Genomic DNA, 14,679 nt, shown 5'->3' with positions numbered 1-14,679 from the left:
CTGACTACCATACATTAACGTTTCCCTCTGGTTGGCGTTAGCTTTAGCGCTAGCTAATGTTGTCATCTAGATCTGTGGTGTCAGCTGGATGACGTTGACTTAGTTTGCAAACGTTAACGTTCGCTATCTATATGGCGTTGGCAGGCGAGGCTGGCGTTGTCCAGTTGACACATTATTTACAGATCATGATGCTATGATAGCGTTAGTAGCTAAAGCTATTGCCTGCATGTTATCAACAAGATAGTAGTCGAGAAGGTACAACACGCAAAATGGTCCGTGCGGACCCCGCAACCTATAGACAGTTCCAACTTCAGTGTGTGAATTAAGTAATCCACCACAGTTTCACAATTACTCAACTGCACTCAATATTTAATATACCAATGCTAGTCTAAATAAATGTAGACAGACAATGTACGTATTAAAAAAGTCTGAAAATGAAGGGATTATGTCCATGAGTGTAATTTTTTTAAATTAAGGCCTGCCTCTTATATAAGCCTCTCTAATAAAGGCCTGGTGCTCTTTGCAGCTGAGGTAAATACAAGACCCGTCCTATATTTGAGGATTTACGGTATATACGTTATTGGGCGCCAGCGGTAAACGGCCAAAAACGTATATATACCTTTTTGGATCGTTTTCTCTTTTTTTCGATTTTAATATCCTATTCAATGTCAGGGACCTACCTGTATGTTGTCGTTAAAAGGCATACTGGGACTCCGAAGGTGCAGTACCGACCAGATCCTGCTAGTAGGCAGTATCGAGAGTGCAGTAAACCCTGTTCCAGACTGGGTGCTACGTTTAAACCGCTCCGGACGGACTTTTCTAGTAATGGGAAACCTAGGGCTTCACCCGATCGCATTGAATCGTTTTCGGGACCCCCGATCCATATGTTGTGGTGGGTTATGTCGTGGACCAGATGGACATAGGATGGACCAGATGGTGATCAAATAATTGGAATATTCTTTTTGGAATACCACTGACCACAGGTAAGGACAATCTTTTTTCTTTTAACACTATTTTTCTCCGCCTGATTTTCTATGCTTTTCTCCCCATCCCAATTTAGTCGTTATGCCAATTCCCCCCCTCCCCTACCTGGTCGTTGTGCGCATGTTCCCCCTACTGGTCGGTACAAGGGAACCCTGAAGTCTACCACATGCTTCCTCCGACACATGCGGAGACAGCCAGCGGCTCTCTTTTCACCTGGCAGCGAGGACTCTCATTGGTGAAGCGTAACGCGTGGGAGGTCACGCTGCCTTCACCACTTCCTGCCTTTCGCTGAGCAGGCACCCAGACCTGACCTGTAGGCATCGCTGTCCACAACGCCAGATTACCACCCACAACTTCCCTCCCGCTAACTCAGCCAAACGAGTTAGTATGACGATCGGCCCAAGCCGCAGGCAATGCTGACTCCGGAAGTCGAGACCGCACCCTCTTGCATTGGTGACGAGCGCAATCTCCCCTACGCCACCCGACCGCCCTTAGGTAAGGACAATCTGACGTCAATTTCAGCTTGATCGTGCAAGGTTATCATACCCATCCCCCTGATCGGCCTGTGTTGTGGTAATAATGAATGACGTTACTGACAATCAAATAATCAGAAACGACCCCCCCCCCCTTTCATGCATTCATGATGAAACATAATACCTATGATATAGATTTGATTTGAAAATAGTAGCGTGTCCAGGGACGAAACGCCAATGGTTTTAGTAGCCGGCCTCCAAGGAATTAGCCCGGATCATTCCAAAATTATACTTATATTCACCACGGAATAATTAATTCTTTTTGAATCTTGAACGGAAGATAGTTACTGTCAAATGACCATGGTATTGTATCCATAGCTATAATATAAAATATAGATTTAGCTCTACAAACAAGGTGACGCACAGTGAAACTATGTAATGGAAAGCTGGCCCAGGTATAGCTAGATGGGGAAATCGAATGGCCGCGAATGTGTTAATGGTGTCCGTCCTGCAGGATGCAGAGTGCCCTGAAGACGTTTGCTGTGGACGAGATGTCGGTGTCGGGGTACATCTACCACAAGCTGCTGGGCCACGAGGTGGAGGACGTGGTCATCAAGTGTCAGCTGCCCAAGCGCTTCACGGCCCAGGGCCTGCCCGACCTCAACCACTCACAGGTACGTTTGTTGTGAATAGGTGTTGTAATAAACATGCATCAATGTAATTAGGATATAAGGCTTGAATATAATTATACAGCATTTATTACCAACCATGCATTGTGTCACGTTTTAGACTCGGACGTGAAAGTTGTAATAAGATATTTAAAGATAAAAGAGATTAAACACTTTTGACTGGTATTTATTATAAAAAGTGAACAAGCAAAGTAATATAAAAAGTGAATAAGCAAAGTATTATAAAAGGTGAATATAGCAAGGTACAATTGAAATCTAGTTGTTACAACCGGCCGGTCGTGTAGAAAAGAAAATGCAGTCGAGTCAGTGGAGTCCCGTCCGTCCGTCCAGTCAGTCCAGAAGAAGTCAAAGCAGAAGTCCTGCTCCTTCCCTGTCGGGGTGTTTTATTAGCGGCTCCTTGTCCAGTGTGTATGTCTTTGTCCTGAGTGCACGTTGTCTGTCTGTGTGTATTGGTCAGCCGTATGTCAGGCGTGCATGAGTGCGTGGTACGCACATTTACGTGCACATATGTGCATGTGTGTCTCTATCGATAACGATCTGTGATTAATGGAGACTGTGGTATTTGACCAGTAACTGACCGGGATTTTATAACCCTTGGCTAGTCGTATATTAGTGACTTGTGGCATTTTTGTGACAATGAGTTGAATTATTTGTTCCGGGCTAATCTGGTGAGAAGGTTCTAATGGACTTAAGTGGATACACTGATTGTGATCTGGTCTGGAGCTTTGCCAGATGTAGCCGTGTCCAGCGTGAACTTGAAGTCAATGTGTGTGTGTTGAGAGTGAGGGGGGGGGGGTGTGCTGTGTCTCCTGGATCATGGCCTATGTGCTGTGTCTTAACCTAGTAATTATTTAACAATTGCGATTGGATGAAAGACATTCCATGAGTGATTAAAACAGCAATATAGGTACATTACAACATTACAACTACCATTAGCTATTAATTTAACATTAGCTACAAATGCGGGTTCCTCTTTGCATGCAATGGTCCGCCGGCGGGACCTTTTTAGGACGATTTGCCCACCAGCACTTTGGCGACCCCTAGTGGCTCGGGTGTGCATATTTTGTAATACAATATATATATCGAATTGAAGCCTTATTTGTTGCCTGTCGATAGCGACAAAATCCGACAAAATCCGTTCAGTGGTTCTCGAGTTACATGCGGGTATTTGAGGCTTGTGCAAAGTACACGGTATTGCGCAAAATACCACTCCCGACTCTTGGCGCAGTAGTTCCGTCAATCTAGATCCCATCTCGAAAATTATTGTTGATCGTTGTAGCCAATGAGTGTGGCTTACCAATGAAACACCACGTGGGGATGTATGAATCTAAAAAACTAAAAAAAACGAATGAGCGAAAACAGGAAGAGAAAAACAGCTGAATGAATTGAAGTCTATGAGAAAACTCAGTTTTTCTTTTGTACACAGTTTACCAAAATCACTCCTAATCACTCATTTCTGAATGGATCTTTATGAAATTTGTACTACATAAGGCTTCAGGCTATGGGTCCGTACGGATTTGTAAGCCATACCACTTTCTGGGTAAGTACTAACTCTGGACTACTAACTACTACAGAAAAACTTGAGTAACAAGTTTTTCTACAACTCAAGTTCAGACCTATGTTACTCTATTATGTTAGCACTAAAAGTGGAATTTCTTTCTGGAATCAGAAACTTCAGAATGTCATCTTTCAAAAGAGACCTAGCTCATGCATGTGCTATAAGTATAAAGTATGTTGTTTTCGTTTGCAAAAAAAAGTATGCAGTCCTCAAGTTCAAGTAAAGAAAATTGCCACTTTTCTGCCCGCTTGATAAGTGATCATTATATGATATTCTGTACCCACAAAAAGATAAAACAAAAGGCCGGCTGCCACAAAACAGTCACATCTAGGGACCTCAAAACCTACTCTAGCGAGGCCTTTAACCAAGAACTGGAGAGCCTGGACTGGTCAGATGAGCTCAGTGGTACACTAGTTGAAGAAACATGGCTTGGATTCAAAACCAAATTCACAAAGATACTTAACAACATGGCCCCCCTAAGAACCACCAGGGTTAAAAATCGTGCTGAACCATGGATGCACTCTGAAATACTGACCGCTATGAAAACCAGTGACACATTTTTTTCTGAACTTCATAAAAGTCAGACAAAGCTTGTCAAAAGCTCAAACAGTGTTCTCCAAGCCCACGTGGATGAACTCAAAATACAAAGAAACAGACTAGGAAACGATGTAAACACCATGATCAAATCCGCAAAAAAACGAAAATCATCAATGACAAAAATGAGGAAAACAAAAACAAACCCTGTGAACTTTGGAAATTACTCAACCAATTAGGCTGCAGCAAAAAACTAAAAACCAGGTTTACAAACATAAACATAAAGACAGAAAACACTCTCATCACAGACAAGCTGGATGTGGCCAAATACTTAAACATATTCTTCACTAACATAGCCACAACACTGGCCTTTTAGGAGTCTGAGCTCAAGAGCTCCTCCTCCTCAGAATTTCCCCCTTTTTTTTGTTACATAATATAAAATTACAGATTCATACCTTCAAAATAAGCCATCAATTGTAAAATGTTAGCCCAACATTTTCAATCAATGTCCTATCAAACATTCTGGTACAGTCATTACCAATTTGCAGCAGGAGCCTCTGAAGAGAATTCGGTGAATTCAGCTAATAAGGGAACTACACTCCTTCCCAGAATGCAATGTGATGTCAATGTCAATGTCACTAGACCAATTCACACCATGAAACAAAGGCCCAGCAGGGAACAATTACGGCTGAATGGGGGTATAGTGTGACTGATCAATACAGGCAGGCCTACAGCAACACACACTTTGATTTGATGCCATGCATACACACACTAGATAGACAGAGGTTTAGATATTTAGATAGATATATAATAGTATAGTAATATAATAGAAAGAGAGAGAGAGAAAGAAAGAAAGAAAGAAAGAAAGAAAGAAAGAAAGAAAGAAAGAAAGAAAGAAAGAAAGAAAGAAAGAAAGAAAGAGAGACATTTATAATAATAATAATAATTATTATTATTATTATTATTATTATTAAATAGAATAATTTTCTATAGGCTTGCCGTGGTAGTCAGTGATGCTGGTGTCATTCTGTGTTCAGGCATCCATACTTATTGAAAAAATGCTCATATACAAAAGTATTAGATAGATATAGGTCATACATGTAGGTATGCATTTGGTTACACACACACACAGAAGTATTCTCAGACCGGTCATTGTGTGTATCACTATATAAAAAAAAATGAAAAAAACACAACTGGAATAGAATATCACACAATTTTATTAAAAAAACATAGAGAATAATACAATACTATAATAATACAAGGTGCCTCATATGATATTTGGCAGAGAGCGACCACAATGAATTTAGGCAAAATCTACATGTACAAAAAAAGCTAAAAAATAAATTATGCACATGTATAAAAAAATAATAGGTGTCTCCTCATGGTTGTATCTGCCTGTTCTGTATCACACTTAGTGATATGCGAAAAAGCAGTTCCTGTCTGGAATGAGACAGAGGGCCACACCACATTCACAGCACTTCCAGGGGGTCTTCATCTTACAATGGACACAAAACAGGCGGCCAGCCGTGGCCTTCTGGGATTTATCTGCCTGTTACGTGATCGCCACAGGTGAATGGTTCCTTGGTAGGCGGTCCACTGGTGCCGTGGGTAGATTGTCCACTGGCACCTGTACAACTGTGAGGCCACACAGCTCAGCTATCAGCTCCTGCTGGAAGACCAGGTGGGTCATCGGCTGCTAGGGATGGGTACCGAATTCGGTACTTTTGAGGTACCGAACCGAAACACGTCGGTACTACCGAGTATCGATTCAAGTGAGATACCAAAAAAAATTTACCCTTTTTTTTTTTTACCTTTTTTATTTTCATGTCAACGTTCACACGCACAATATATGCTTACCTAGGATTTTACTTGATTCAACAACAAAGCAGTCTGAGCAATGGCAAGCCGAAAACTGTCGAAATTGTAGTTATTTGAAGTTTGGATATTTTTTTCACGACTGAGGTAGGTAAATACAATTTCTTGAGACCAAAGTACAGAAAAAAGGTACCGTTGGGTACCGGTATCGATTCACAGGTACCGGTACCATATCGGTTCAAATGTGAAAGGTACCCATCCCTATCGGCTGCACCTGCTGCTCCCTGCAGAGCTCCTTGTGAAGAAGGTAGGAGTTAGTGGCGGCAATGTCCAGATAGTGGTAGAGCAAAGTCCGGTACCAGCGCATGGTCTTGTGGTGTGCAGAGTAGTACTGGATGAGTTGGTCAGACATATCAACGCCTCCCATGGTCTTGTTGTACTCCAGGACAGGTGTTGGGCATGCAATGTTCTCAATGGACCAGGTCTCACTGCGCTTATCTTGTATTCTCCTCAGCACAGTTTTTCCAGAGAATGACTCGTGGATTGTGGAGCAAACCGACTTCACGTGTGTCCATCCACTTCACAAAGACCAGTGGGCCATCACGTAGCCACCTGATGGTGCCCCTAGCATCCTTCTTTTTGAGAGCATTCAACTCTGTGCGGGGGCATTATTTTCTGTCAACTCTGTACGTTCCACATGCTCCGACACCCAGGCTATGCAGATCCCTGAAAAGCTTTGGATTTGTATAAAAGTTATCAACATACAAATGATATCCCTTGCCCATGGGTACTTGCTTGAGGTGTGCTGGCTTTATCAGGGACATGACAGAGTCATACGCCAGTCCAATGCCTGATTTGAACTTTGACTTCCCGGCGTAAACAGAAAAGTCCAAAGTGTAGCCATTGCTACTGTCAGCCAAAACAAAAAGTTTGAAGCCCCACTTCGTTGGCTTGGCTTTCATGTACTGCTTCATAGAAGTATGGGCCTTGTTTGCAACCATCCTCTCATCAATGGAAATGTTTTGCCTGGGGTGGTAGAGCGCTTTGCACGCAGACCTGATGGTCTCCATAAGGGGCTTCAGTCTGAACAGGTGGTCATAGTCTGCTGTCCCCTTCTTTCTGTCATTCACAACATCCTTGTCTGGATCACTCATGTGGACGTTCCAAGATATTGTTCGGAACCTGTCCCTTGCCATGACAGTGGGTGGAAATGGTATGCTGAAAATTGTGTTCTTTTTCCAGTACTCTTGTAAGGCAGTCAGTTTCAGCAGTGCCATGTAGAAAATCATTCCGAAGAATTAGTACAACTCATTGGTGTTGATGTCAGTCCATTTATATTTTTTGCCACTTGCCTTGCTCTTTGCAGCTTTTTTGTTTGTGTTCCTGACAAGTGTTTCCACTGCATCATTGTCTATGTACAATTTGAATAGGTCCAGTGGTGTATACTTGCAGCTTGGGTTCAGTTTATGTCCAGGTTCTCTTGCTGATGTGAACGTATAGGCTGTGGAGCTGTGTCGTGGTCCTTTTCTGTTTTCCAGGGTTCATTCCAGGGTATGGCTGCTGTCGCTCTGGGCCTACCACCACCACGCTTTATAGGCCACCGATGAGGGCCACCACCTCTGGCAGAGGAAACGTCTGCTTCTGCCCGGCTTAAGCTCACGCTCCTCTTTACTCTCTCTCTCCTTAAGCTCACGCTCCTCTCTCCTCTCCTCACGCTCTCGCTCTAGCTGCCTTTCCTTAAACTCCAACTCCCTAATCCTCCACTCACCCTCTACACCAGGTAATAGCGGAGACGCGCCAGACTAATGAGTAACACCCTTAAAGCACCCAAGGCAGACGGCTTCAAACGTTTCTCCCCTGCCGAAAGCTCTACCCTGTAGTGTACAGCAAGTTCTAGCAGTTGTTCTTTGGAAAACTTGTCTAACAAGTCATGAGACGGGCGATCAACAAAGTCCCTGATGGAAGCCATTGTCACTGAACCAGCCACCCCAAGCTACACACCCTACCTCACAGACACGAAGAACCACTAACGAACCACGAAGACCCCCCCAACGAACCACTGAAGAACCACGAAGAACCACTGAAGAACCATGAATAATGCTAAATGCCAATAATAACAACCAGAAGGGAACGCGGTGGAAATGTGAGCTCTACGGAGCGCACCTTTCTAGGTTGCACAAAAAAATTAAAAAAAATAAATAAAAAAAACACACCCACCCTAAATAGACGTGTCATACCAGGTATGCTCACCAAACACTCAAACAAACAAAATAAATCCAACAAACAATTCCAAACAGGTGCGCCTTCTAACCTGATATGACTACATATGCTTCTACGTCTAAACTGCAGAAAAAACCGGCCCACCACATGTTTCAAGTTTCAAGTTTCTTTAATAGTTGTCATACAGAAGTACAGAATACTTTTGTACAAAATGCTTCTTACTGTTGCGCTCCAGAGACTGTGCAAGACAAGATAAGTATGAAATAAAAACATAGTAAAATTAGAAGTAAAAAAAAAAGAGGTCACAGTGTTCAGTTTAGACATATGTACAATGTTCGATGCAGAATAGACGTAGTTACCATACAATATACAATACTGTGCAGTGTACTAATATACAATACTATATAGTGCAAGGCAGAAATGGAGAAATGGGACGAGGTGCAATTTAGGTACAGTTCACAGTAGGTGTACGAGTTGTAGTGCAAATCCTTTATCAATAAATATAAAGTGTAAGTGTGTTTGTGTGATCTAAAGTGTGGAGAGTGGGTGCTGCAGTGTGTTGTTTGTTTGAGTGAGTGTGTGCGTGTGGGTGTGTGTGCTGTGTGCATTTGATGGTTGTTGCATAGTGATTATTGTTCGTTTAGCGATTATTGTTCGTTTAGCAGCCTGATGGCCTGGGGATAGAAGCTTCTTCTGAGTCTTTCTGTGCTCGCCTTAAGACTCCGGTATCGCTTGCCTGACCGCAGCAGTTCAAAGAGGCAGTTGTTCGGGTGGCTCGAGTCCTTAATAATTCTCTTAGCCTTCCCCTTGCACCGCTTGTTGTAAATGTTCTGGAGGGTGGGAAGCCCCCCTCCAATTGTGCGTTCGGCTGAACGTGTCACTCTTTGTAGTCTGCTACGGTCTTGTGCAGTGCTATTCCCAAACCAGGAGGTGATGTTGCCGGTCAGGATGCTCTCTATTGTACATGAGTAGAAGTTCCTAAGGATCTTCTGACTGACTTGGAACTTCCTTAGGCGCCTGAGGAAGTAGAGGCGTTGTCGTGCCTTCTTCACAACACTGTCAATGTGTGTGGTCCATGTCAAGTCCTCGGATATGTGGGCTCCGAGGTACTTGAAACTGTTCACTCTCACAACCGGTGCCCCGTCGATGCTGAGGGGGCTGTAGTCCTTGACCCCCGACCTCCTGAAGTCCACAATCATCTCTTTTGTTTTGCTGACGTTCAGGGAGAGGCAGTTCTCCTGACACCACTGTGACAGGTTCTCTACCTCTTCCAGGTAGGCCCTTTCGTCGTTGGCAGAGATCAGGCCCACCACTACTGTGTCATCAGCAAATTTGATGATGGTGTTGTTGTTCCGCTGTGCTACGCAGTCATGTGTGTACAGGGAGTAGAGGAGGGGGCTCAGAACACAGCCCTGGGGGGCCCCTATGTTGAGCGTGATGGATGAGGAGGTGCAGTTGCCGGCTCTTACCACCTGGGGTCTGCCCGTCAGGAAGTCCAAGACCCACTGGCACAGGTCATAGTTCAAGCCCAGGTCCCTGAGCTTGGCTATGAGTTTGGAGGGGACTATGGTATTGAATGCTGAGCTGTAGTCGATGAACAGCATTCTCACATAGTTCCCCTGCCTCTTGTCCAGGTGTGATGCTGCTGTGTGCAGCACATGGGCTATGGCGTCCTCCGTGGACGTGTTGGGGCGATATGCAAATTGCAGAGGGTCCAGGTTGATGGGGAGGGAGGAACAGATGTAGCCCTTCACTAGCTTCTCAAAGCACTTCATGGCTATGGAGGTGAGGGCTACAGGGCGGTAGTCGTTGAGGCAAGCGGGCGTAGATTTTTTGGGTACAGGGATGATGGTGGACTTCTTCAGACAGGTGGGGATGACAGCCTGTTCCAAGGACAGGTTGAAGATGTCAGTGAATACCGGGGCCAGTTGGTCGGCACAGACTTTTAGGACGCGGCCGGGGATGCCGTCCGGTCCTGCTGCCTTCCTGATATTCACTTTTTTAAAGATCCGTCTCACCTCATGCTCTGTTACCCTGAACACTGAGTCTCCATCAGCAGACCCCCCCCCCCCCCCCCCCCCCCCATTGCCGTGGTTTGTAGGCTGGTGTTGTTATTCACAGCCTCAAACCTTGCATAGAAGGAATTGAGATCATTTGCTAAGGAGATGTCACTGTTCAGTTTGAGGGGGGTGCCTTTGTAGTCTGTCATTGTTCTGAGGCCCTGCCACATGCCTCTAGAGTCAGCCTGTTCAAACTGAAGTTCAACTTTATCCCTGTAACGCCGTTTTGCCTCTATTACTGCTCTCCTGACGTTGTATCTTGCCATCTTGTGTTCTTCCATGTTGCCTGTCACCAGCCCGGTGTTGTATGCTGATGTGCGCACTTTCAGAGCCTCACGGACGGATTTGTCTACCCAGGGCTTTTGATTTGGGTAGATTTTAATTTTGGTGGAGGGGATTGTTTCTTCTACCTGAGTACAGACATAGTCAATCACCGTTTCGGTGTATTCGTTAATATTGGCTGTGTTATCACGGAATACACTCCAGTCTGTGCATTCCTAAGAAACACTAAATCAAGCCCTACCACACTACCTGTGTTTTCTGGCCGCCCTAATCTACCTACCCTTAAACTAATGCCCTGTAGACCTAACTTTCTTCAACCACACCTGCTACCAGTCAAAGATCATATACCAATCATTTCATTGACCGCCCCAGGAGTACGTGGTGCACAGGACGCTAACCAACAACCAGAAAATAATGTCCCTATCTACATGTGGTGCCCACTAAACTATATATTTTAACAGCATAAGTAGTCACATCAAATTACAAACAAATACGGCATACTCACCTGTTTGACGAAATGGCTCAAACCCCCACGTTACACCATATGTAACGAACACCACCCAAACCATAATACCATGACACCCCGTGTAACACAAAAAAAAAAAACACCAAACAAAGTTCTAGGGGTAAAAGATCCCAGACGAGCGCCCAACTGTTACGACCCTGGCTCAGGGGCACGCAACCTATGTGCAAACCAACACCAAAACCCCGTGCTCTAACTCAAAGTGCTACTAACTCAAGGAACTATTAAGGTAAATGTAACTAAGGTACTAGTGCAAACCCAACGGACAAGGACTGAAGAACCTAACAGCTCTTTCTCCAAGCACAGACACTGCATGTGTGTTACTAGGTCTGCCTTTAAAGCTCCCAGCAGGTAACCAATCAGCACTAATTGGCTAATTGGCAGGCCTCACCTGCATGCCCGGTGACACAGGAGTGATCAGGCCTCTAGTACATAACAGGTGGTATCATGGGCTTCATAGGCCGCCAACGAGGGCCACCACCTCTGGCAGAGGAAACGTCTGCTTCTGCCCGGGCTAGTTGACTGGAAAACAACAATTGCAATCAATCAACTGCGACTGTTTGCCTGTTTGTGTGTGTGTGTGTGTGTGTTATATATATATATATTAGAGCTGCGTTAACGCTATACTAGTATCGCGCGATAATATAAATAACGCATTAATCTAATTTTTTTTTTTTTTTTTTTTTTTTTTTTTTTCTAAACCTTTATTTACCCAGGGTAGGTTCGCTGAGCACAGATGCTCTTTTTCAGGAACGCCCTGCTTCACATTCACACAGTTCCATTCACACCTGGGAGCTGCCCAGTACAACCACAGTTGACACCATTGGCCACTGAGCAACTCCACTGGACCAATTGATTCAAGCCATGTCACATAGTTCAAGTTTGAAATTATTCTTTCTGTTTTGCTCCTGAGAGTGTGCTAGATACTGTACTGTACTGGTAATATTATTTATTTGTGTTAACTTCTGAATAAAACAACTTATTAAACACAAGTACATCTTATTGAACATTATTTTGATATTTCATTACCAATTATCATAGCAAAACAGCTTTTTCAAACAGTCTGTAATGCATTTTGGAAACGGGAGATGGGCTCATGGTGTAATGGGCCACCTGGCCTGAGAAACATAAGGAGGAAAGAAAAGTAAGGACTTACTTCTGGTCATTATTTGGGTAGAACACACATATTTTGAATGCCTCCGGCAGGTTTTTTTTTTTTTTTGGGCCATTTTAATCTAGATTAATCTAGATTAAATCCAGGATTGCAGATAGATTAATCTAGATTAAAAAAATTAATCTATGCCCACCTCTAATATATATATATATATATATATATATATATATATATATATATATATATATATATATATATATATATACTCACTCCTCTACTGGATTGAGACCGCTTCCGTATAAAACTTCGTCATCTTTTTTTTTTGTATTTTTTTTTAAACAAACACATAAACATGACAACACAATATTAGATATACAAGCATTAATTAACAGTGCACATCCAATGAAATCACCATTTAGATAAATGTCTTATACAAGATATACCCCTAATACCTGCTATCTAATACCCTACACACATATGCTCTTGCTCGCACCCCCCCCCCCCCCCCCCCCCCCCGGACCCCCCATTGGATAATCCATCCATTATCATTCGCTCCTAACCAGACACTACCATTATATGCTAGCTTTTATTCTCTCCACCACTTCTAACCACATTGTCATTTTGGATTCATTGAGACCCAAAATTCTTGCTGTAGATATTTCTAGATAAATCACATCAATCAAACTTCGTCATCTGTGAAAAAGCTTTCACCCCCAGATTCCTCGTCTGCCTCCTCATCAGTTAGTAGAACCAATTCCAGCGCCTCGGCTGGTGTGTAGCGTCTCGATGCCATGGAGGGCGAATGACTGATTCTTGTAAACATGTGCCTTCTTTATATATTCTGTTCGGGATTGGGTGATATACTAACCGCCATTCAACACTAATTGTGCCGCATCTGCATACCGAGTCATGGGCCATTGGCTCTGGTATTTCCATTGTCACTATATCCACATAAGTGATAGATTTGCAATTGAAAAGTCAATATGATGAGACTGAAGTATATCCTGACTATGCGTGCACCTCATGGTACCAAAGCACCTCAAAGGCGCTTAAAACAAAATTACAAACATCACAAAACAAACTGGTCAGACTACTACTTGACCTGAACCCCAGAACCCACCTCACCCCTGCCCACTTTGACAACCTAGGATGGCTTAGAGTAGACGACAGAGTACAGCAACTTGCAATGGGCCTGGTCTACAAGATACACTATACGACCGGCCCATGTACATGTCAAAATACTTCCCAAAGGTCAGTGAATACCACAACCACTACACCAGAGGAAGCTCAACAAATCATGTTAAACCCAGATTCGGCTCAAACAAGGGACTAAACACGTTTCGCAATTATGCCACAACAATGTGGAACGCCCTACCCAAAGCTGTAAAGGAATGTGAATCCCTGCCCACATTCAAAACCGCTCTTAAAGAGCACCTACGGGAGGCTGCAATTCGAAACTGGCCACCGTAAATGCCCAAAACCCCCACCACCTCCTAATAGACAGTCTCCTCCCCACCGCATGTATATATTCCCTCCCCGCCGTATGTATATTTCCCTCCCACCCACCCACCCCCTCCTAATGTACAGTCTCCTCCCCATCATATGTATATACTCTGTCAGGATCTAGGGGTAACAGTACTGTATATTTGAATACCGCTTATGTCACAAATGTATCAGTACTAAATACCTATATGTCCCTATGCCATAAATGTCATGTATGTTGTGTATGTCATAAATGTCTATATGAATTGAAAATGGGGGACCCTGATGGAAACAAGACAAACGTCTTTCTCAGGTCTGCATCCCCTTAACAATTGTATGTATTGAGCCGTACTGTATTGTACCCATTCTGCAATCTGTTAAATAAAGTTTTCATTAATTCATTCATTCATTCATTCATTCACCCTATAAATATGTACAGCAACAATTAGGGGCTCAATGTGGAACGCCCTACCCAAAGCTGTAAAGGAATGTGGATCACTACCCACTTTCAAAACCTCTCTCAAGGGACACCTACGGGAGACTGCAATTCAACACTGGCCCCTGTAAATATCCTAACCCAACCCCCTCCAATGTACAGTCATTTACCTAGTATGGTTTTGTCAATAGTTCAATGTACAATTGTGTTTGTTTGTACAGTGTCTCCTCCCCCCCCCCCCCCTCAATGTACAGTGTTACTTGTTTATACAGTGTGCCCCCCGGCCCCCCCCCCCCCCCCCCAACCACCTCCAATGTAAATTACCCAGTATGGTTGTCAATATCCCAATGTACCCAACCCCCCCCACCCAACCTCCTCCAATGTACAGTTTCTACGTCAAATGTATATACTCCCTTTTCTTGACTCCTTCTGTATCACAAACAGTACTGTATTTGCAAATCTGGTATGTCATAAATGTATAGATGTAGCAGTACTGACTATCTGTATGT

The 14,679-nt window shown here is 43.7% G+C and overlaps 1 protein-coding gene across 1 annotated transcript in view; it reads left to right on the top strand.

The window, feature by feature from the left end:
• LOC311226728 (regulator of nonsense transcripts 1) overlaps positions 1 to 14,679 on the top strand; it is a gene marked incomplete at its 3' end in the record, with an annotated part of 278,920 nt that overhangs the window by 171,356 nt on the left and 92,885 nt on the right. The window contains exon 10 of the mRNA XM_084312138.1: positions 1,972 to 2,131. Coding sequence (XP_084168264.1) covers positions 1,972 to 2,131 — 160 coding nt within the window. The remainder of the gene's footprint in view (positions 1 to 1,971; positions 2,132 to 14,679) is intronic.

This window comes from Notolepis coatsorum (genome assembly GCF_963971535.1).
Source record: "Notolepis coatsorum genome assembly, chromosome: 4".
Taxonomy (NCBI): domain Eukaryota; kingdom Metazoa; phylum Chordata; class Actinopteri; order Aulopiformes; family Paralepididae; genus Notolepis; species Notolepis coatsorum.
This window is presented reverse-complemented; position numbering and strand designations above follow the sequence as displayed.